General features: G+C 41.9%; 2 protein-coding genes across 12 annotated transcripts in view; both read right to left on the bottom strand.

The window, feature by feature from the left end:
- Positions 1-9,536, bottom strand: part of LOC129761984 (protein retinal degeneration B) — a 134,551-nt gene extending 125,015 nt beyond the window's left edge. For both annotated transcript variants that reach the window (XM_055759887.1, XM_055759883.1), the window contains exon 1: positions 9,146-9,536. The gene's annotated coding sequence lies outside the window, so the exon portion shown is untranslated. The remainder of the gene's footprint in view (positions 1-9,145) is intronic.
- Positions 9,537-9,900: 364 nt separating this feature from the next.
- Positions 9,901-23,885, bottom strand: part of LOC129761983 (integrin alpha-PS2) — a 207,222-nt gene continuing 193,237 nt past the window's right edge. For all 10 annotated transcript variants that reach the window (XM_055759871.1, XM_055759877.1, XM_055759880.1 and 7 more), the window contains 5 exons: positions 20,513-23,204; positions 20,245-20,448; positions 19,414-20,180; positions 18,865-19,355; positions 9,901-10,968 (listed from right to left, as the gene is read on the bottom strand). In XM_055759871.1, the coding sequence (XP_055615846.1) occupies positions 10,876-10,968; positions 18,865-19,355; positions 19,414-20,180; positions 20,245-20,448; positions 20,513-23,204 (4,247 nt within the window). In that variant the 3' untranslated portion in view covers positions 9,901-10,875. The remainder of the gene's footprint in view (positions 10,969-18,864; positions 19,356-19,413; positions 20,181-20,244; positions 20,449-20,512; positions 23,205-23,885) is intronic.

Here is a 23,885-nt window from a genome sequence, read left to right on the forward strand (position 1 = left end):
CATATCATCTGATTCGGGCCAAAAATATTCGGTTATTATTGAGTGGTAGCGATTTCCATTCACAGTAACACGCCGGTCTAGATCATCACGAAAGAAGTACGGCCCATAACGCCGCCGGACCGTAAACCGCACCAAACCGTGTTTTTTCGGGATGCACTGGTGACTCACGGAGTACGTTTGGATTGCTGCCTGACCAATAGCACATCTTTTGATTATTGGCGAAGCCATTCAGCCAGAAATGAGCCTCATCGCTAAAGATGATTTCTCGATGAAAATCCGGATCATTTTCAAGTTGTTGCTCAGCCTAATTCACGAACATACGACGCTTCTGGTGCTCAAGCGGCTTCTGTTCTTGCGTCAATTTGATCTTGTAAATATGTAGGTCGAAATCTTTTCACAAAATTCACCACAACGACGTCACAGAGATGCCCAACGCTTGAGAACGACGTGTGAGAGACTGATTTGGGTCTTTCTCAATTGATGCGCTAGCGGCAGCAATATTTTCGACACTACGGGCACTTCTTTATCTCACTGGCACGGTAACATTTTGTACTGTGCCTGTGGATTCAAATTTTTCCACTAGACGCTCAATTGTTGATCTGGCAGGACGATCATGACGACCATAAATTGGACGTAGCGCTCTTAAAGTTGAGGCCATTGACTCCGAATTTCGGTAGTAACTTTTAATAGACTCGAGTCGTTGTTGGATCGTATATCTTTCCATTATGAAATGACAAACCATACTGAAGAGCAATGTCAAGAGAGCGGGTAAAAATATGGCGTCGTCCCTATCGATCTACTTTTGTAGCGCCCCTATTGAAATACCCGTTACTATTATCATTTGCATTTGATGATTGAATGATATTCCACTACATTGATTCAAATTCTAGACATATAAATATAAGTTACATTCTAGATCAGGGGTTCTCAAACTACTTTGGGCAATAGACCCCTTTTCCAGAATTAAGTGATGCCCCAGATCCCTACAGCCAAATTAAAAAAAATATTTATTTCTTGTTTTTTGTTTTATTCATACAAAATTCTTACTAATTTAAATACTTTGCGGTTGGTTGACCTGTTATAGGGCCGTAACAACTATATTGCCATCACCAGAAAATATTTTTGCCGCACTTGGAATATTTTCCTCAACCAAAGACTTCTGGCAATACTCAATTTTTTATGGCTGCTAAAAATGTACGATATTGATTTGGAAGTATTTTTCATGTAAAAAAAACACAATTTCAGAGCGCCGGCGAAAAATTCTGTTTAAATTTGATGAACATGCAACAAGTTGATAAGCTTTTCACTGTAAGCGTTCTATTTAGAATCTGCTGTGTAAGTTCATGCAGTTTCTTCAATAAAAAATGGTGTATTTAATGAAAAAAATCAAACTTTATATTATATATTTTCTTCGTAAGTCTATATAACAATTTTTTTTTCGCTAGACTAGAGATATTTGGTTTGAGTTGTTTACTTGCCTAGTTTCCACGGCCTTATGGAGGATTAAGCCAGGGTTGCAAGGTGTTTTGAACAGAAATCTGGATGTTGGAAAATCAAAAGTCTGGATTTGTCTGGATTTTTTTGACTGCGAATTTCATCGATACATTTTCACGAGAACGTTGTTTGATATTTTTGGAAGCGGACACGGTTTGCTGACGAGCAATGACAATGGAGTGTCTTTCTTAAGGCAGGTGAAGGAGGAATTTGGATTGAATTTGTCCACAAAGGACCTTCTCAGGATTAGAACTGCAAAAATTGAAATTCTATATAATTCAACACATTCCACATTTTTACGTCTGATGTGTAAAACATGGTTTAATAGTTATTTTTTCTTATCATATATCGACGCATTATTCTTAAACTTGATGGTTGCAGACATATGCACCGAACCACTTTCTTCGGTGTTCAGTTAATTTTTGGGAACAATAGAACTCCACTCCAAAACATAACAACATTGGTTGGTTCAACCGGAGAATAATCTAAAAAATCAACATTGCGCAGCTCTCTGAATTCAATTGGATGAATCATTTCTCTGGGAACCAAATTAGGAAAATTTTCAGTAAGGGTAGTTTGAAGTTTTCTTCTGATGGCATTGGACGGGCATAGTCTGATTTATCATAACCGAGTCGTTGAAGTTGAAGTTGATGCATTATATTGGCCTTTAATTCGTTGAGCCGATCAACAGATATTTTTCCATCGTACGTACTTCTTAATGAGTTGTTGAGCCGTTGACCCAACCTACACATTTTCTAAGCTCTCATTATTTTGTTGGTGAAACGCAAATCCGTTCAGATGTTTTAGCTGTTCATAATTGAAGAGTGGGTAATAAAATAGTATTAGTACAAATTTCAAGCCAAACTTTAACTGTCAAAAAGACTTAATTGTTTGACCTCCGGACAAACAGTGTTTGGCTATCTTGAGGCTAGTGACTAAAGCATAGTTCATCTTAAATCTGGACGCACTGTATATTATACCACAGCGCTCCTAGTGGTCGGATCTAGAATGTTTTGACAGCACTTTGTTTTGGAATGTTTCCTCTATCAGTGCTGAAAATTTCATTACGACTCGTTTTGTTTCAAAAAAGTTACACGTGATGGAAGCCGCGAAATGAAAATTAATTTTGGACACCCACGTCAAAAACCCGACGTGGTCAGGTTCAAAAACCGCGAAATCGTTGAAAATGGCCAACCGACCGTGTGCAACGTTCTCAAACGTTTCCGTGAGATGCATACTATCGATCGGCAGGTTCATACCAACCGTCATAGTGGAACTAAGGATCGGAAACTGCATTTGAAGGTGTTGAGAACGATCAAGGCAAACCCAGGGCAGTCGGACTATGACATCGCCAAGAAATTCAATGCCGACCGGTGCACCGTCAGAAGGATTCGTCTGCGCGAAGGAATACGATTTTATCGGGCCAGTAAGCAACCAAACCGGACATTGAAGCAGAATGTAGTAGCCAAAGGACGTGCCCGGAAGTTATACAACAAGGTTCTGACGAAGTACGACGGATGCATCCTCATGGATGACGAAACGTATGTGAAGATGAATTTTGGGCAGCTTCCAGGCCAAAAATTTTATAAAGCCACTGGTCGGGGTGATGTCCCCGGCAAGTTCAAATTCGTTTTAGCCGATAAGTTTGCAAGAAAGTGTTTGATCTGGCAAGATATTTGCTGCTGCGGACGAAAAACCCCGGTTTTTGTGACAAACAAGATCATGGACTCCAAAATGTACAAGGAGGAGTGTCTGAGAAAACGTATTCTTCCGTACATTAGATCTCACAAAGGACCAGTAAAGTTTTGGCCAGATTTGGCAAGCTGCCACTACAGCAAAGAGGTACTACAGTGGTATCGAGACAACGGGGTGGATTTTGTCGAAAAGGACAACAACCCACCCAACTGCCCTCAATTCCACCCTATCGAAAAATATTGGGCAATTGTCAAGCAGAAGATGAAGCATGCTTCAAGAAATCCTTCAATTCTCCAAGACACTTTATGTCTTTACAACATACTTTGTGGAAATCGGTGCTTTCAGGAAGCCAGCTCAGTCTGGCCTCCCATGTCTTTTGGTAAAATCAGTGATGCCATTTTAAATAACTGTTTCAATAAAACTAGCACAAACTAGCTTTCCAAACGAACTCAATAAAGTCAAATTTGATTGCAATTTTTTTTAAATCTGGAAAAAATTGGGCAAAGTGTGGAAAGTCTTGACTAGACAAAGGATGGTCTGGATATCTGTAAGATGTAAAATTATATAAATATTAATTTAATTGTAAATAAGTTGATACAAATCATTCACAAATACTGGAGTAGACGATTAATTTTTGAAAAAAATATATAAGAATCACATGTTAATGATAAATTTTTAATAAAATATCACTTTTTTTTTCTATTTCTACTAATGTAATCTCTTGAATTAAATTGGTAAATGAGTGCATTCAAGTTCCAACAAATTCCAGAACGCAAATGTCAAATGCACTTGCCAAATGTTTCATCTTATACGAACTTATGCGCGCTTATCCATTTGTTGAGTTTTTGAAAATGAAAACAATAATACTTTCTACTAGAAATCAATTTGGATCACGTAACACAACTCATACTGTATCTTAAATGTTTCAAACAAGAACTTGTGTTAATTATAGGGGGTCAATTTTTAGACCTCGTCGGCCCCCAAAATCAATTTTCGTTCATGTCGAGTCCCGGAAAATCATAATCGACCTCAAGGGGTCGATATTGACCACTTTGAGAACCCCTGTTCTAGATACACACGATGTATGTTTTGATCAACATTATTTTAGGCTGTCAAAAAAGTCCTGCGGTATTTCCGCGAGGTGTCGTTGTAAGCGCGTAGTTCTAGTTGTATTCATTGTAACGAGTCATACTATAGCTTGTTGGAAAGGTATTTTTGCGCTATAATATAGTCCTTGACATTGTTTTGTTTGGTTAAGTCGTTCGTGAGTTATAGTGTCGCAAATATGGAGCAAAATAAAGAGAAAATCCGACATATTTTACAGTACTACTATGACAAAGGCAAAAATGCATCTCAAGCTGCCAATAAAATTTGTGCAGTTTATGGACCCGATACAGTTTCCATTTCCACCGCACAACGATGGTTTCAACGTTTTCGTTCTGGTGTAGAGGTCGTCGAAGATGCGCCACGCTCCGTAAGGCCTGTCGTCGAAAATTGCGACAAAATCGCTGAATTAGCCGAGAAAGACCGGCATAGTAGCAGCCGTAGCATCGGCCAAGAGCTGGGGATAAGTCATCAAACCGTTATTAACCATTTGAAGAAGCTTGGATTCACAAAGAAGCTCGATGTATGGGTGCCACACACGTTGACGCAAAAAAAACATCTTTGACCGTATCGACGCATGTGAATCGCTGCTGAATCGCAACAAAATCGACCCGTTTCTGAAGCGGATGGTGACTGGCGATGAAAAGTGGGTCACTTACGACAACGTGAAGCGCAAACGGTCGTGGTCGAAGCCCGCTGAAGCGGCTCAGACGGTGGCCAAGCCCTCATTAACGGCCAGGAAGGTTCTGCTGTGTGTTTGGTGGGATTGTCAAGGAATAATCTATTATGAGCTGCTTCCCTATGGCCAAACGCTCAATTCGGACCTGTACTGCCAACAACTGGACCGCTTGAAGGTAGCACTCATGAAGAAGAGGCCATCTTTGATAAACAGAGGCCGCATTGTCTTCCATCAGGACAACGCCAGGCCACACACTTCTTTGGTGACGCGCCAGAAGCTCCGGGAGCTCGGATGGGAGGTTCTTTTGCATCCGCCGTATACTCCGGACCTTGCACCAAGTGACTACCACCTGTTTTTATCCATGGCGAACGAGCTAGGTAGTCAGAAGTTAGCCACAAAAGAGGCCTGTGAAAATTGGCTATCCGAGTTTTTTGCCAATAAGGAAGCGAGCTTCTATGACAGGGGTATTATGAAGTTGGCATCTCGTTGGGAACAAGTCATCGAACAAAACGGCGCATATTTGACTTAAAACAGATGATTGTAACTAATTTTATGAACAAATGAAAATTAAAAAAAAATACCGCAGGACTTTTTTGACAGGCTAATATATGATTGTGTTTGGATTCCACTTTATACACGACATAGAATATGTTAAGTTAAAGGATTTAATATTTGCTGGGAACGATTGCTTCACACAATTTCGGAACCTCTGGTTTTACACGCATGGAAAAATTTCGATCTTTCATAATAACTAGTGATGAAACGGATTGTAGTTTGGCTGGAGCAACAAAAATTACTGTGGGAAGGCTGAATTTGATGATTAATAGAACTGAATGGAGTTGGAGAAAACATGTTTTCTGAGGATTTTTCATTCAACATATCCTGTTCTTCAAATAAATACCAATAACGCGTAAAAGTTCACAGTAGCAATATTACAGAGAAGTTCAACTTTCGGTCTTTGATACCGTGCGCGAGTATACGAGTTCTGATATTGCGCGCGAGTACAGGAGGGTTGAGAAATTGTGAATGAAAAGAGATTAAGGGGGACCCCTGTCTGGAAGGTGGAAAAGTAATGAATTTTCATGATTTTTGTTTCGAATGTTAGGAATAAAGTTAAGTGTTGGGGTTTTTTGGTTATGGTTTAAGGTATATTTGAAGATGTACTTTCCATTTTTATTAGTGTTAGCAGCTGGATGCGTAGATGCTGTCTGAAAATCGATACCATGCTGGTCGTATCGGTTCTGAAGCAACGAGATGTCGCAGAACGAATCCCAATGAATATTTTGAAACTTTAAGACAATACTGGCGTTACAGAGGGGGTTTTGAAAATTCGAAAAATTGCCAAAATGGCAACCATTTTTGTCGTTTTTCATAGAAAATCGTAGTTTAGCTCATAAAAAGTCGATAAAATGAGATATTAAAAAACGGCTATGTAACGCTTAAGATAATTCATTCTTACATACACCCATACCTCGCTGTACGGCTGCTCTTTATACGGTATTTTGTTATAACGACCCTCTGCAATTCAGGCACGTTTTCGATTTACGGCCTAAAATGTTCCGTTATAACGGCGAAAAAAAAATTTGCGGATTGGTTCAAAAATCACTTTTGACGTAGGACTACGTCTTTCATTTCTATACCGGGGTGTAAAATCAATGTTTCGAAAACGAAAGCGTTACGCCGGAGACCGAAATTTTGAGCGTTAATAGCTCCTAAACAACTGAACGAAATGGTATGATAAACACTTCATTCGAAAGATAAAATGTCTACGCGTTATATACTTGTTACTTTTTGATCCAAAAACTTGTTTCAATAGCCTTGAAATTGCTTTCAAAACAGGCTATTGAAATCATCAATCGGTATATAAGCGAGCGCCGCTCGGAAATCCACTCAGTTATAATTGAACAGCGATTGGAGCATGTTGTCGCTGTTGTGGTGAAGCTCTTCGTTTATCATGAAAGCGTGGATGAACGGTGTCACCAATAGCCTGTTTGTGCACCTTAGGCCAGAAGGGAATCCATCAGGAGGAGAGTGATGCCACAAACGGTTCCCCGGGAAGACATCGGAGCAGCCGCCACACACACACACATACACGCGCGGAACTCTTCGTTTGGATGCCATTCATCGATGCATCGGATGCATCGAGAAAATTCCGGAAAGATCTAATCGTTGCTGAAAAATAATCTGCCAGTTCCCCTGGGAATTGGAAAATACATTCATGCGAAAGAGTTTATTTTAATGTTTTCTATCCATGTAACACTGTGACTAAATATTTTTCAATCAAGTGCTATTAACAGGTAGTTATCGAGTTAGCATTAACCACTGGTGGGCTTCGAGTATCGAGGAAAATCTTGAAAAAATTAATCGTTGCTGAAAAATAATCTGCCAGTTCCCCTGGGAATTGAAAAATACATTCATGTGAAAGAGTTTATTTTAATGTTCTCTAACCATATAACACATCGACCAAATACATTTGGTTTTGTAATTTTTCAGTCAGGTGTAATTAGCAGGAAAGCTTCTTAAGATTATTCTTCCCCTTCAGTAGGATATTTTCGTATCCAATATTATATGCGCGCGCAACGGAAAATTATATGATTTTCAATCGATTATTGCTCAGTCGCCGAAAGTTTCAAACTCAGAGAGTTCATTCCCCTCTAATTTGCCTTCCAAATTGCTATCGTAAACCACACCTTCTCTCGATTCAATCACGGACAAAAAGCATACTTAAGTGATATTCTGGTGGTAAAACTCATTCATTATTCGTGAGGACATCGACAAGACAACATCGTTACTGAACGAGCTGAACGTGCTGGACCAGCTGGACGACGAGGGATCGAGGGATTCATTACCTGACCTGACCTGACCTGAAACGCAATCAGTTTGTTTTAACTGTGAGGGAGCACAGGAAAGACAATCGATCAGAAGGAGAAGAGAAGGTGACCAAGAGAGTATCAGCATCGAAAAACCAAAACCACGAAAAACCGCCACACACACATACGCGCGCAACTCTTTTCGTTTGCTGGTTATCGAGAAGAAACCTGGAAAGAAGTGTTCGTTGCTGCAACATAATCTGCCAGTTCCCCTTGGAATTGAAAATTACATTCAAGCGAAAGAGTTTATTTTAATGTTTTCTATCCATGTAATACTGCGACCACATACATTTGGTTTTGTGATTTATCAATCAAGTGCAGTTAGCAGGAAAGCTTCTGAAGATTATTCTTCAGAACAAGGTTTTTTGTATCCAATATTGGATGCATAAAATCTTGTGCCTCCAACGTAACGCTCTCGTTCTCGAAGTCCCCCAAATATTCATTTATTCATTCATTCAGATTGGATTTAGATTCATCTTCAAACAAATGATCTCTAAATCAACGATAGTCCTACGTCACCCTTGCGGTTATACCATAGATATAACCCACTTCCTGTTTTTTACAGGAGTGAAAAAATATTTGCGAGACAATAACTTAAGCAACAAAAAATTAGGTATGTGTAAATACACATATTCCATTTAACATGAAGTTGTTTCATTTTTGTTTATAGATTATTGTTGGTTTTTATGTATGTATGTTGTACTGAATGTACTGATAAAAAATTTCAGCCAAATCGGTCGAGTGAATCCTGAGATATCGATACGTTTCGAGAAAAACGCATTTCAAATTCGTACAGCAATACTGTATCCCTTGAGGTGACCTGACACTTTTGGCTGTAATTTTCCAATGAAATCAAATATCGAAAAACCCTTTTAGGACATTTCTAAGGGCATAAGCTACCCAAAAATTCGATTTTTTCGATCTTCCAGACCGGGGTCCTCCCTTAAGAGATTGTTAAAAAAAAAATTCTTATATTAACAAATTGTTTCTTTAAAAAATGTGTGGTCCCGGACAATATCCACTCTTTACTGTTTAAAACTGTGTAATTCTATAGTTACTTACACCGTTTCAGTTTTTGACAAGAGGCTTATTTTTTCGTGTACCAACGTGTGATGAATTCTGAGCTGATCCGCTGTAAACAAACAGAGCATTGCTTGCGGAGAGATATAAAAGCTTTCATTGGAAACGCGCCATAGAATGATAAGCAAGACGTATACAAACAAAATCAGATCTACCCTCTCTTTCTTTCCTTCCGCAAACGATGGATAAACAACGAAGAGCTTAATTATCCAATTAAACTCACCTTGTTAGTTTGATATGGAGCTCATGTACAGAAATAGTAATCCTTGTTTGTTAGTTTGGCCGCAGCAGCGTTTGCTTTTTCCCACAGACTTTGACACTAAACACACACTATCTTCTCGATGCATTAACGACAGGGTTGATTTTTCGCACCAGCTTTTCAGTTATTCAAAAGCAAAATACACGAAGTAAACCATCGCTGGACAAACTAAACTCACCGGAACAAGTCAATCACCAGCTCCCCACGACGCCCACGATTCACAACGCAACACACAATCGATTAGAATACACCGAACCCCGATCCTTGGAAACAGTGCGAAGACGACACCCGCGGCACCGCTCGACACGCTTCAGCATTGCGGAATGTCCGTGAAAAATGCACCGAACGGTGGCAAGGGCTGCCCGAAAACTATGACGTTTCGTTTGTCAGAGAGATGATAGAGGAGTGGGTGGGAGTGTTGCGAGATTCTCGCGGCTTTCGATGAGAAAGAGAGAGCGAGAGAGTGCGCCTGAAAGCTCCATGGAGGAGCAAAACAAACAGCTGTTGCGCGCCAGGGGCGCAATATATGATGCTACAGGTGATTTTTGAAACCATAAACGGCGGATTTGGGGCTTAAATTCAATGATTTTTAAACGTATTCAATTCAGCACTGAAAAGGGTCGTCGTCATTTATGAATTCCGGAAATGCGCCAGCAGCGCCACCTTTGATGCACTAGGCTAATGAAGACAAGCTTTTTCGTCATTCAAGTGTTATTTTATTTCTGAATTTTCCATTAAGTTTCTCGTTCACTTGTACAAAAAATATTTACAGTCAACTTAAATATCAGTATTTGTTAAGATGAATGAACCAAAGCGAAAATAATAATAATAAAAATGAAATTGAAAACGTTTTGTTTAAAACCATACGGTAATCGATTATAGCTACTGTTATCACTATTAAGTAAATAATTTACACATACATTATCGTACACTAAAATTCGAAGAAATATCGGTTGCCAAATCTGTGGCGAACAAAACCGTAAAGTACAGAAGAACGTTTCAATTCCGTTGCTGCGCTTCAGGTTTACAACAAATTAAATTTTCATATACTCGAATGGCACCGTGGCATTTTCTAAACATTCTAAAACTTTTTAGGCACTTCAAAACTTCTCAATTCAACATTAAAATCCTAACAATAAATAACTACAAGGCATCTATTCGTTCTCAGATCCATCTGAGCTATCAGCTATTATTATCTAGAATCTATCATTTGCGCATTATTAGTTTTCCTACGAAAAAAATTGTTCGTTTGTTTGTTCCTTTAGTTCCGATTGCATTCGGACTGCAAACTAAATAATTATGATATTCATTCTGTTTGTCATTTCAATTGCACTACGTAAATGGGATTCGAAATGAGACACGTAATAAGAATAAGCTTGTAGAGTCGGTAAGCTTCAATTAGATTGACTAGTTAGTTTAGTTTTACACTTAAACCTCTACACGAATCGTTAGGGCTAATACTAGACAAAGATTAGAGCAGGAGATTACTGAAATGAGCTGCTGATCGATAATGTTTAGAGAAAAACACATGAAACTAATCGTTTCCTAGTCTCGGAGGAATCGAAAAAATTGCGTTTGATTCTATCGTACAAAACAGAAAAGAAACTAATAAATTAAGCGTACGTCGTACTGAACAAATACATTATCTTGATTCGATACACAAACACTCAAAAACGGCTTTTCCGGTGCTGTTTTCACAAATGCTCGTCGCCGTGATAGTTGCCGTTTCGATTGAGTGGCTGCCGCTCCGAGGAGTCTGTCGGTCGATTTCGGTTGAAGAAACCGCACTGGAATGAGAAAGAAGATAGGTTTGCATTAATAGGTTTACAATAATTAAAGATGATAGGTTTAAGGTATGATTTAATTCTGGAAAAGGAGGTCTCTTGCCCAAAACAGTTTGAGAACCCCTGATCTACAGTTTTCTGCCCTCACGCTACCGGTATAGAACCCCGTGAAGTAGTCGTCATAGACACTGGTCTCCAGCACCTTCATAATTGCATCCGTTTACTGACTCGTCTTCTACGGTCAAGCATGTTGCTGGTGAATCGCTGGTGGTCGACTCAGCGCGTCAACATGCTTTATCCGGACTCCTGGGCGATGTTCGATGACGTAATTATTTTTTTGACGTGGGACTACGTCTAACCGGAATATATGGGGGGTAAAATGAAAACCTAGACACAGAACATGCAGGAAAAAATGCAAGATTTCGAATGCTTATAACTCGAACATTTCTTACTGGATCGTAAAGATGTTTGCATCAATTGATAGGGAATATTTCTACGCATCTATCGCAATCAATAAAATGTTATTTTCCATCAGATAAACAATTGAATAACTGTAAAATGTTAAGCGTTATCTAAACGCCCTAACTGCCTCGTTTTGATTGGCCCGATTTACGGTTTCCCCAACGCAGCCATCAAAACCAAGCAGCCTTAGGGGAAATCGGCATTGCAAATACAGGGAAACTTTGATATAACGTACCCTCGTTATAACGTACCGTCGGTATACCATCACTCGATACAACGTTCATTTTACCTCGATATAACGTACACATTTTCAAAGTCCAAAGGAATAATTTTTTTGAATATTGTTTTTTCTGAAAGAATAATGAATTATCTGTATTTTGATACTGAAGCTTTTTTTTGTACCTTTAGCCAATCCCGAAATATAACTGTTTTGTGGTTCTGGATTCTAAATGAATCGAATTTCAATCAACAGTATGAAGGGAAACATCATGAGAAGGGTTGGTTTCGTCTTCTAGTTGAATTTATTCATTAACCTTACTCAAACAGCAACACAAAGTAATATAAGCTACGTTTCTGAGTTCTTTATTGTGCTTCGATATAACGTACAATTCGATACAACGTACAATTTTGAAAATGTACGTTATATCGAAGTTACCCTGTACATGAAAGTTGGGGGTATTTTTGTTCCGACTAAAATGTGTTTCCCTAACACATGCTTCAAATCCATGGAGCGTGGGGAAATTGGCATTGCAAATCCATGCAAGTCGGGGTTATTTTGGTTCCGACTGAAGTGTGTTTCCCCAACACAGACTTAGAACCAAGGGGTTTGGGAAAATTGGCATTGCAAATTCATGTAGGTTGGGGGTATTTTTGTTCCTACTGAAATTGTGTTTTCCTAATACAGATTTCAAAACCAAGGTGTGTGGGGAAATCGGCTATGCAAATAAATGCAAACTGCGAGTACTATTATATTCGCTTGCCTTTGTGCAGTCTAGGATATGTTTCCCTAACCCGGTCTTCTAAACTTAGGAACCTGGGGAAATCGTGCAGACACTAGAGGCGAATGAACTTTCAAGTTTAAAGCATATGTAGTATAAAAAGTAGAAATTGAAGTTGTTGATTCATGCAAACCGGGGGTACTTCTGCACCCGCATGTTTTGTTTTGCACTCCGAAAAGCCTAACACGGATTACAAAAGCGGGTACGAACACACCACTCTGGCTCGGTTATTCAAGATTGACGTACGACGTACATGTCAATATCGAAAATGAGTGCCTGAAGTTCATCAAATCAAGCAAATTCGCGTTCCGAGAAGTACGTACACTTGAGAGAAGCAAACTTCAGAGAGTAAAATAAAATCGTTTGATAATTCTTCCGTTCGCATATTCTGTCCAAGGCATCATACCAAACGAAAAGGACTGTCATTGAATTTACCTGTAACGAAGAACATAATCTATCACAATGCATGAATTCACCTTACATGGCATTTGTTTAATATTTTTACTCACAAAGCAAATATATTGAATTCAATAGAATTCGGAAATTGTTTCATTCAATCAAAAATTTTATCAATACAAACAATTGCTAAGCTTACAATACAAATGATTGCTAAGCTAAGGTAGTCCCACGTCAACCTTGCGGTTATATCATATATATAACCCAACCATTTATTTTCTAGAAGAAGTGCCCAGCTAGATATCATTGACGCAATATTCTTTCAATCGTCATATTGCAGGCAGAATAATCATTCACAATTTTGAATGGGGTTCCCAGGAGATAAACCTTGACCTTTTTTAAAATCGTTACGATTTCAAGAACCACCAGCTCGTAACATAGATATTTTTAGAGGAGAGAGGAGAACGAGGAAGTGCACTGCTGAACTAGTAGATTGGATGGAATTTATCGTCTACAATAGCTCCGTATCCCGACTTACTGCCATACGTGTGAAGTTCTATAGTGGCTTGTGGATGATATGGTGTTAGGACTAGCCGTTTTCTGCTCCTGTTCAAATACGAACACTGAATCCTTCTTCAGAAAATCTTTTAGTGGCTTTACCTTGATAGAATGACCTCCACAAACTTCCGGAAGAATCCAGTCAATCCTATGAACCTCTGGATCTCCTTGAGGTTCTTAGGATTGAGGTCGTTCTTCACGGCTGCTATTTTGTAATTCATTGGTATTATCTACGCTTCTCCGATCTTCACGAATTTTTCACTTGAGACTGGCACATGTTCGGTTACATCCTCGCCAAGTGGTGTAGTTGGCCACCTCTATGGTCATGCTTCGGGGAGAGCTCCTCTACTATAGGCATTAGTTTTTCACGAAACAATTTCACGGGTGTCGTTGAACCTCCGATCTTCGCCATCAGACAGCTAGCGTGGAGATTGCTAACTTTCTCGGCATGACAGCGTCGCAGACTCTAGCTAAAAAGCTAGCTTTGTCAAACGCTTCTCACATAACTTCCAGGACCCATACACAATCAAGCTTTTGTATATCACATACGTATGGCCCATTCTGGAATACTGTAACATCGTTTGGAACCCGTATATGGTCGTACATGAAGAACGCATTGAGTCAGTCCAGAAACACTTTCTTTTATTTGCACCCCGTAAGTTGAACTGGACCTCATTTCCACTTCCTTCATATGAAGCCCGCTGCATGCTCATAAACACCCAAACACCGAAGGAACGCCGTAGATTAGCAATGCTTTCTTTTGTTAATGATCTAATTTCGCAAGGAGTACAATCAGCTGAATTACTAGAAAAAATAAATTTCTATGTACCTGGGCGTCAACTAAGGACACGCAATTTGTTTCTAACCAAAACATCCAGAACAAATTATGCAAACAACGCTCCTATCAATCCGAACCTCCGACGTAGGAGCATTCGGGATAGATGGAAGTTGAACAGAATAGCCATCCTATTAAAAAGTCTCTGCAAATCGCTGAATCCCCCTAACATGCTAGAATTCGTGCGTTGTATGGTCAATCGTAGCACTTCGCACCAATTCCGAACAAAGAAGAGGTCCTCCGCAGTATTTTTCCCTCACTGTGTCACAACAGGGCCCCGACACAGTGGTGGCCAATACCACATGGGCTGAAAAGTCCCTGGATTTTTAATGAAAACGTAATCGGCAAAGTTGTATTTATTCCTCAACATAGTTTCTTTTTCGATTCCCTTTCTGTAGTACGAAACCGCGATAAGCGGAAAATAGCTAGAACAGCTTCGAATACCTCAAAATGACTTATGCATATAAATCAATATTTCAATTTCAATTTTACTTGGTAAAAAATCCTCACATAAAGAGTCACAACAGGGCCCCGACACAGTGGTGGCCAATACCACATGGGCTGAAAAGTCCCTGGATTTTTAATGAAAACGTAATCGGCAAAGTTGTATTTATTCCTCAACATAGTTTCTTTTTCGATTCCCTTCCTGTAGTACGAAACGCCTAGGTCTTCGAACTATGCCTCAGTTTCTGCGATGACTTTATCATTCGATGTGAATCTCTTTACCTGGAGCCACCGCTTCAGGTTTGGGACCATAGAATAGTGGTCGTTGGGGGCCAAGTTTGGAGAATATGGTGGATGAGCAACCAGTTGGAATTGTAATTGGTCCAACATGGTCATCGCTGTTAAGAACGTATGCGAAGGTGCATTGTCGTGATGGTACAGAACTATTTTCTTCGCCACATGCAGTCTTTTTTTATTTCGTCGTACAGTTTGTATAATAACGCTGCATAATTCACTCCAATAATTGTTTTTCCTCTCTGCAGGTAATCGATGAAGATTATGCCAAGCGCATCCCAAAAAACGGAGGCTAAAACCTCCCGGCCGACCATTGGTATTTGGCCGGCTTTCGTCGCGTGTCAGCCACTCTGCAGACTACCTATTGGACCTATTGGAGTGTGGTAATAGATCCACGTTTCCTCCATTGTCACAAAACGTCGAAAGAAGTCCACTCGATTGCGCTTCATCAACGCCAAACCGGCTGTCGAATCATCAACGCGTCGCTGTTTTTGGTCGACGGTCAGCAAACTCGGCACCCATCGCGCATATAACTTTTTCATGTCCAAAATGTCGTGCAAAATGTATCCCACTCGGTTTTTTGAAATGCCTACGGCCTCAGCTAACTCGCGTAACTTCACTTTACGATCGTTCATAACGAGTCGATGCATTTTACGATTTCTGGGTTCGTAGCCTCTTTTGGCCTTCCAGAATGAGGTGCATCTGCGGTGCTTGTACGGGCCATTTCACATTCACTAAACCACCGATAAACTGTTGTTTTCGAAGGAGCAGAAGTGGAATAACATTTCGTCAACCACTTTTTCCCATAAAAATACAAAGTTTGATCAAAATACGATATTCCTCTTTTTATCCATTTTCTATACGAATGTTCAGGTAGTGACACTTGAACAACTGTAGTTTGCGAACGAATAAACGAAATGTCATGAAACTTCATGAATAAGCTAAGCTAGTGACAGTTGAATCTCAGTCTCGAAATCTCTCGAAATGAATCTTGTTCATTTTTTAGTGGCGTCATCTGTACCGGGACTTTTCAGCCCATGTAATAACTATCGTGTGAGTGGTCGCCACTAAACATTCGTTCTAGTTCGAGGCCAATTTCCACCCGAGGAGATCTCTACTACCGTAATGGATCGCGAATATACTGATTACGGAAAAACTTGTGAAAGTTGTCGATTGGTAGGATTACAAAATAAACCAAAATCTATGCCAAGTTGTTTATTATTTAGAAAACTGTGCAAACCGACATAGACATCGATTTGCTCGGGCCTGTGCCTGATGAAGTATCATTATTCGTTATAATGGATTACTGCACTCGATAGCAAGAGGTCGAGCTGATGCATAAAATCAGGTTAAAACATACGGCTTATACAAATACACTCTGTCCAACTTCTATAAGACCAGGTGATGATCTTGCTGCTTTGTGTCATTGTAAACAAACAATGCTTCAATTTATATTCTAGTGTGTAGATATTGGTGACTATCATACATTGCATGATTTTCATATGTGTGTGTGCAAGCGGTGAGCGTAAACGAATGTTTTGGTATTTTTTCAAGTGTCAAGTTTCTATAAGACCAGTGACATATTCCGTTGTTATAATTGTTTTGATCAATTAAGCTAGAAAATGGCGAAGGGAAAAGTGCTAATGGAGAGAGAAGAAAGACAAATCGATGCATTTCACCAAGAAAATGTTGGTATCAGAGAAATTGCTCGTCGGATTTGACGATCCCATCAAGTTGTGCTCAATTATTTGGCGAATCCTCAAGGATACAGTAAGAAGGAGAGAGCTCCACGTAATTCGAAGCTCTCTGACCGCGATAAGCGGAAAATAGCTAGAACAGCTTCGAATACCTCAAAATGACTTATGCATATAAATCAATATTTCAATTTCAATTTTACTTGGGTGACAATTCGTCAAGTTTTGGTAAAAAATCCTCACATAAAGAGGGCTTAAAAGGTAAGAACTCCTCATCTTACACCATGTCACATCGGAAGACGTCTGGGTTTTGCCAAAGCTCACATGAACCGACAGTGGTATGTTGTGACAAAGAATGTTTCCAAAAGAATACATTTTGCTATATATCATGAAGAAAATTTCTTCAATGTATAGGCTACCTTTACTGAAGAAAAACGTTCAATTTGGATGGTCCTGATGGTTTCAACGTGTACTGGCGTGATGTACGGAAGAAGGAGCAGTATTTTTCAACCAGGAATTTTGGTGGAGGCTCGTGCATGGTTTGGGCGGGATTTTGTGCAACCGGAAAGCTCATGATAGCATCATTCAAGGATTACATACATGTTCTAGAGTCCTCTCTCCTGCCGTTTTTGCGTCACAAAAAATTCACATTCCAGCAAAACAATGCTATTATTCATATCAGCAAGGAAACTAAGTAATGGATTAAGGACCAAAAACCTATTTTTTTGGACTGACCGGTTCGCTCTCCAGATTTGAAAATCTCAGAAAATCTTAAGGGGATTCTTGTACGCTGAATTTACACTGAGGGAAAACGGTACACCACGATTGAAGATCTTCTTCTTCTTCTTCAATGGCACTAACGTTCCTAGAGAAACTTCGCCGTCTCAACGTAGTATTACTTGCATCATTTTTATTAGTACTTAGTTGAGATTTCTATGCCAAATAACACGCCTTGAATGCATTCTGAGTGGCAAGATCTAGAATACGCGTGATCACAGTGCAAGTCGGAGGAAATTTCTTTGAAGAAAAATTCACCCGGCATGTTAGTTATGACGCTAACCACTCGGCCACGGGAGCACAACGATTGAAGATCTCTAGGTCGCAATTTCGGAAACATGGAAAAATATCGAGAAATTCGTTCAGCAGAATTTGGTAAATAGTATTCCAATACGAATTTTCCGGGTTATTAGCCGGAATAGCAAAGTTGCCAATTATTGACATTGACCTTACTGAATTTTTCATTGATAATACTGAATTTTGAATTTTGAAATGGTCTTATAGAAACTGGAAGCTGAAATCATCATATTTAAGCACAATAAATAAACAAACAAGTCTTTTGAGCGAAATTGACGTTAAATATACTTTATTCTAAGCATTCAACAATGTATGAATGTATCTTGTTGAAATTATAACTGTTCTAACTGTTGCAACGAAATAAAATCAGGGTGATCTTATAGAACTTGGACAGAGTGTACACAGTTGGGACATCCACCAACAATCACGATTGATAATGCAAAGTAGTTCATAGGAACCGAATTGGAAGAGTTCACGGAATAATTCTTACCGCGAAACGACCGTGAAGTGTCTCGTAAATTAGTTTTGTAGGGAGGCAGAACAGAACATGCTTTGGGTGGAGATTGTAAACAGAATCTGGAAGACTACTTAATGATCCATGCCGTATTCCGATCACAGAACTTCTATAGGAAAGAGTGAACCGTTCGTAGATCCAGCGTTGGATGTTATTGAATCGTTGGTTGCCTGGGGTACAGGCCTGATGAATGATTGTTATTCATTCTGTATACTAAGAGTTGTTAAGAAGTTGTTAAATCCAAAGTAATTGATAGAAGCGTTTATTAATCAATTATAGAGCAGAATATCACTTCAATCAGATAATGCGAAACAAGATAATGGGATAGGATGACAGAGAAGTTTTAAAAAATACTCTGTCGCTAACGTTGCCTGTGGGGTATCAGGGCACCCTTCACAGAAAGCTGCTGTGTTAGCGTGGGCTGCTGTCTCTATAGCAATTCGGGGGACGCAAATGATGGAAAAGAATTCAAAAATAAACAGAAGAAGAGCGGACATTCTGAATAGTGAACACCTATACAACAACTTGAGCACTACAGCTCACGACTATTGACTTAATACTGTTTATATCACTCTCAGGAGAAACGGTAAAACGACCAATAAAAATCAAATCCTCCAACAGCTCACTCACCTTCGACAGCAAGTAGACGAGCAGCAGTAGAATGATCGTACCGGCGCAGGCCGCCAGCACAACGATCCACAGTGGCACCACGTCCGGCTTTGGCGTCGGCTCCGGCGTTGCCTTGACCTGAATCTCGTGCGTCTTCAGTGGCATCTCCTTCGGTTGTCCTATGTACGGCAAACGCGTAACCCTAGCCACGGTCATTGTGGAGAAATTGATCGCCGACCCGGACGAAATCTTGTGCAGAGTGTGGGCAACAACGCGTGTCCTCAGCCCAATGAAGGCAACGTCTTTGTCCCCGATCGGGCCAGCCAAACACCGGATTATGGCACATCGTGTAGCTTGGCACTGAAGCGCTTTGTTCAGGGCCTGCTCGTTCGCATCCTCGACGCCCGGGGCTTGCCTTCTCTGGCGACGATCGAACTGTTGATAGTATTTGAACTTCTGATCTACGTTTTCATGGCCCTGGTTCAGGTGGCTGCGGCTGTGATGTTGGTAACCTGGAAATATAAAATCGTTATTATCGTTCACTTTCCATCGGAAACCGTATATACTTACTTGTTCCATAACCACGAGTATCAGACTGATCAACGTAACCACCATCATCGCCTTCGTCGTATTCGTCTACATACTCATCGCCATCCTCCTCATTCAAGATACCGTATGCGGCGTTCTGTTGATGACGCGAGTAGCTGTCCTGGCCACCAGTGGTGGAGGAATGCGACGAGCTTGAGTGCGTCCTGCCCGCCGCTGATGACGAAGACAAAGAGGACGAATAATGCGTTGATCCTCCATGCTGCTGTCCGTATTGGCTTGAACTTGCCCCACCATGTGCGCTGCCGTGCGATTCATAGGTTGCGTTCCTTCCACCGGACGCTCTCGCACTGCCACTCGTTCGGATTTCCTCGTCAACATTCTGTCTGTTTAGTGTTCCCAGATCAAGGGTTGCCGTCTGGAAGCCTCCCCGACCCTGGGCCAGTCGCTCGATGGTTGACACACCGGTTATCAGATCCGGTCGAGTTGCTTCCCCATCCTGTTGGCTCTTCATGCGACGCCTGCTGCTGGAAGATGCCCCTGATACACTCATCTCTCCGCCCTGCGTCGAACTGGAGGATCGCGAGCCAAGGCCGGAAATGTCCTGGTTCACTTCTTCCGTGTGAGATGATTCGCTTTTGTAGAGCTCGCTTCCATGCCCAAATGGACCCGATGAACCACCACGACTCGAAGCAGATGACGAGGAAGAACCGGATGCCGCTCGGGACGATTCTGAATAAGAAGACTCGTCAACACGGTCCGACGATGAGTGCACCTGTGATGCTCCAGAGCTACAAAAATCAGAAAAGGAAATTGTCAGATGACACGATATCATTGGCTAAATATTGAAATTACCTCGACCCGTGCCGATGACCTCCGCCAGTAGCCCTAGAAGATCCCGATTCAGAGTTGGATGATTCACTCCTGTAGATTTCATTACCACGTCCGGAGGTAGCGAATGATCCACCATGACCCGCAGCTGACGATGACGAAGTATGTACCACTCGGGATGATTCCGAGGCGGAAGCCCCTCCACTATGACCGTAAGATGCTCCAGCGCTACGAGTAAACGAATTGCCATTTATGACTAACGTAACTTTCAGTAAATCAGTACTAGAACTACCTTGAGCTCTGTCGATGACCTCCTGCATTAACCGAGGATGATCCCACATTTGAAGCGGATACCACTCCGCCTCTCTCATCCTGACGATAAACATCACTGAAGTCCTCCTTGTAGAGGGTTTGTCCATCGACATTGGCTCCTACCCCTGCAAACGCAGCCACCGATTTACCGTAGTGTTCGGTGCTACTTTCACTCACTCGCACGCGACCATCTTCTCCGCGGTACGTCGTCCGATTCCGACTGGCACTATAGGTTGCCACTGGGCCACCATTAACACTGGAGGAGTTCCAACTACTCGAATACGAATACTCCCGGGAGGTGCCGTTCCTGTTGCCGCGGCCCGCTTCTCCTCTGTACCGTTGACTATCAGCCGCGTACTGCGAGTGCGCCTCCGCTGCTGCCGCTGCACTTTCCGCTCGCTGTCTGTGCACGTAGGATGCATCTCCGGTTGATTCCTGATTTTCCTCGTCGTCCAAGCGTCGCTTATCCGTATCGGTCAACACCGCTTGGCTGCCTCCGGCACGCGAAGATGTTGACGAACTGGAACCCGAACTGAAGCTCGATCCTGAACTGGAACTGGAGCTGGTACCACGGTACGATGATCCACCGGACGTTGATTGACGGTGGAAACCTGTAGAGCTCGTGCCGGAAGACGAGCCTGAAGAAGCACGATACTCGGTTCTGGAACCCGAATCGTGATTAACGGACGACGCGCCCACCTTCTCCAGGTAGCTTTTGCGTGGGTTCTCGATAGCCAAATCTCGCGGGTTGATATAGCTGCTCGGTTGACACTTGATGTTGCCGCTGGTCTCGGGGGCAACGAGCAGGTACATCAACGGGTCGCCATCATGTGTTTCGTAGGGCCACAGCACGAAGAATTCGGCCTCGTCAATGGTGGATGGACCTTCGTTGCGGATTTCATAGATGTGTACCACTTGCGGACCGAGATGATGCTCAGTCTCAGCTTCCTCGAGTTTCCGATATTGGGTATAGTTGTATAGGAAGTCTTCGGGTAGCGATACGCCAGAAATAGACAGATCCGTTTTGATGGTGATTCCAACGCTCTTCTTGAAGATGTTATCCATGTGGGAGCCGTCGGATTCAGCGTTTGTTGAGTTTGCTTCCATGTAGAAATCGTAGCTTGGCGCCATTCCAACCTTGATCGATGGGGAGAGCAGGATCTTGAAATTCACAACCTTTCCACTGGACAGTGGGTTACCTATGTCGCACTTCAGTGTACCGTTCGTTGCTCCCGGCGGAGGGGTACAAAGGATAGGGGTATCTTTAATTTCACCAACTTTCTCCACTCTTCTGAAGTTCAGCTCCGGAGGTATCGTCATATAGAAACCTGCCTCGAATGCATCTTCTCCAAAGTTCGAAATCAGAACATCTACTCCCAAAAGCTTGCCAGAACCAAGTAGGTACTCATCAACCGTGTTCACCTGGAGACGTAGATCTGGAATGCACACATTATCGGGTCCGCAGTTCTTCTGGATGTTTATGGAATCCTTTTGGACTGTTCCTCGATTTTGGTCCAACACTGGTTCAACTGTGGCGCGACGTCTCCGTTGCTGGCTGAAGCTGCTCTGACGTAAACTATACTTCATTTCCACTTCAAGGGGAGTTATCTTATCTCTGATGTTATCTGCAATGTATACCCGTTCGCTCTTGCACTCCAATTTACCGCGATACAGCCGCATCGATTGGTTCCGGATGTTGCGTCCCTCTTCGTTCAGGAAATACATTCGAGCATTGCGTGATTTTTTCGAATCCAATACCCACGACACCTCAATATCTAGGGTTGGAGGTACATTGATACCGTTGTACTTCATGCAAGAGTTCACGACCGTACACGGGACTTGTTTTTGATCTCGCAGGGTACAATTGCGGTCTTCCAACGAGATCAATTTGTTTTCAGTCTCAAAAAGTGCACTCGCTTCCATCACAGCAACCGGGCGTGACTTAAACACCAGGGCCTTGTCCGTTTCGTACGCCCCAACAACCATGTCCGGATATTGATTACCATCTAAATCGATACCCCCCGCAACGGAGAAACCAAAGGTAGAAATTCGCGAAACCCCGGAAATATCCTCCGCCAAGATAACCTGCGAGGGCTTCGCCAAAGGACCCGTAGGGGACCCATGATAAACATACACCGCACCCCGCCCATGTGGGCCATCGTACGGTGCCCCCACGGCAAAGTCTCCGAACCCATCCAGATTGATGTCCCCTAGGGAGCACACCGACAGTCCGAATCTCGCTTTCGAATTGACTCCATCCCGGGTCTCCACCTCCTGGAACTTGTCCACCTTGTCCTGGTAGATGATATAAACGCGGCCCGTCTCGTACTTTCCCTCGTTGTTCGGCTCCGTGTACATCGGGGCTCCCACGATCAGGTCATCCAGCTTATCCCCGTCGACGTCAACCACAGCGATCGCGTACCCAAAGTAAGCCCCAATCTGTTCGCCGGTAATGTTCTGCTGGTTTGTCATGTTCCACGAGAAGATCAGAACCTTACCGAGCAAACCCCCTCCACGGGGCATTCCGACCGCGACTCCCATGTTACCACTGCCGTTGAAGTCTCCGGTGGCCGAGGAGTACCCCAGATATGAGTCATCCTCCAGGGATGTGCTCTCGCCGGTCGAGTACACTTTGTCCCGCGGGTTGTTCAGGCTGAACGAGTAGATCTGACCTGTGAGTGTGTGGAATGAAGAAGTATTAGTGAGGTGGCTAGCGAAGAGGATCGTTTTCCAGAGCACAGAAGAAAGAAACTTTGCCCAGACGAGATTGGTTAGGAAGAATTCAGTTTTTGGTTGGTTGGTTGGTGATTGGTGTGGCACTTTTTCTTTCGAACGTTAGTCAGTGCCACATGGTAGTACACCAAGCACTTGCGCCAGCAAGTGTTGAAAGAAATCCAGTTCTGTTGGATCCAACGAAGTGTGTTGGGTTTGGATTAGATGAGAAGCGGAGATTGTTGGTTTGAAGCTGTGATTAAGAATTAATTACAAGCCACTGGTTGTGAAAAGATGGTTTCACACCGAAAGCTGATCACGGAGAATACCTTGTTGCTTGATTACATCTGCCGAGGAAGAGTGTTGATAGAGACCCAATTTGGGATGTTAACAATTAGGAACGACTACTCTATTTAGTTACTAGCTCTACGTGTTGTGTACTTCCATTGGGGAAGGTTGGATAATTTTTACGACATGTCGGATTTGAGCTACCGATGAGCGGTATATCATTCGGAATCGAATAATTTACAAGCTATAAGGTTTAAGCAATTTAGATAAATGTGTTGATGAGTTTTCGACTATGATGATCTCAATGGGGCTGTAATGAGTTGATGTTGTATGGTATACCTCCGATGAAATTT

Source organism: Toxorhynchites rutilus, chromosome 1, assembly GCF_029784135.1.
Source record: "Toxorhynchites rutilus septentrionalis strain SRP chromosome 1, ASM2978413v1, whole genome shotgun sequence".
NCBI classification, from domain to species: Eukaryota; Metazoa; Arthropoda; class Insecta; order Diptera; family Culicidae; genus Toxorhynchites; species Toxorhynchites rutilus.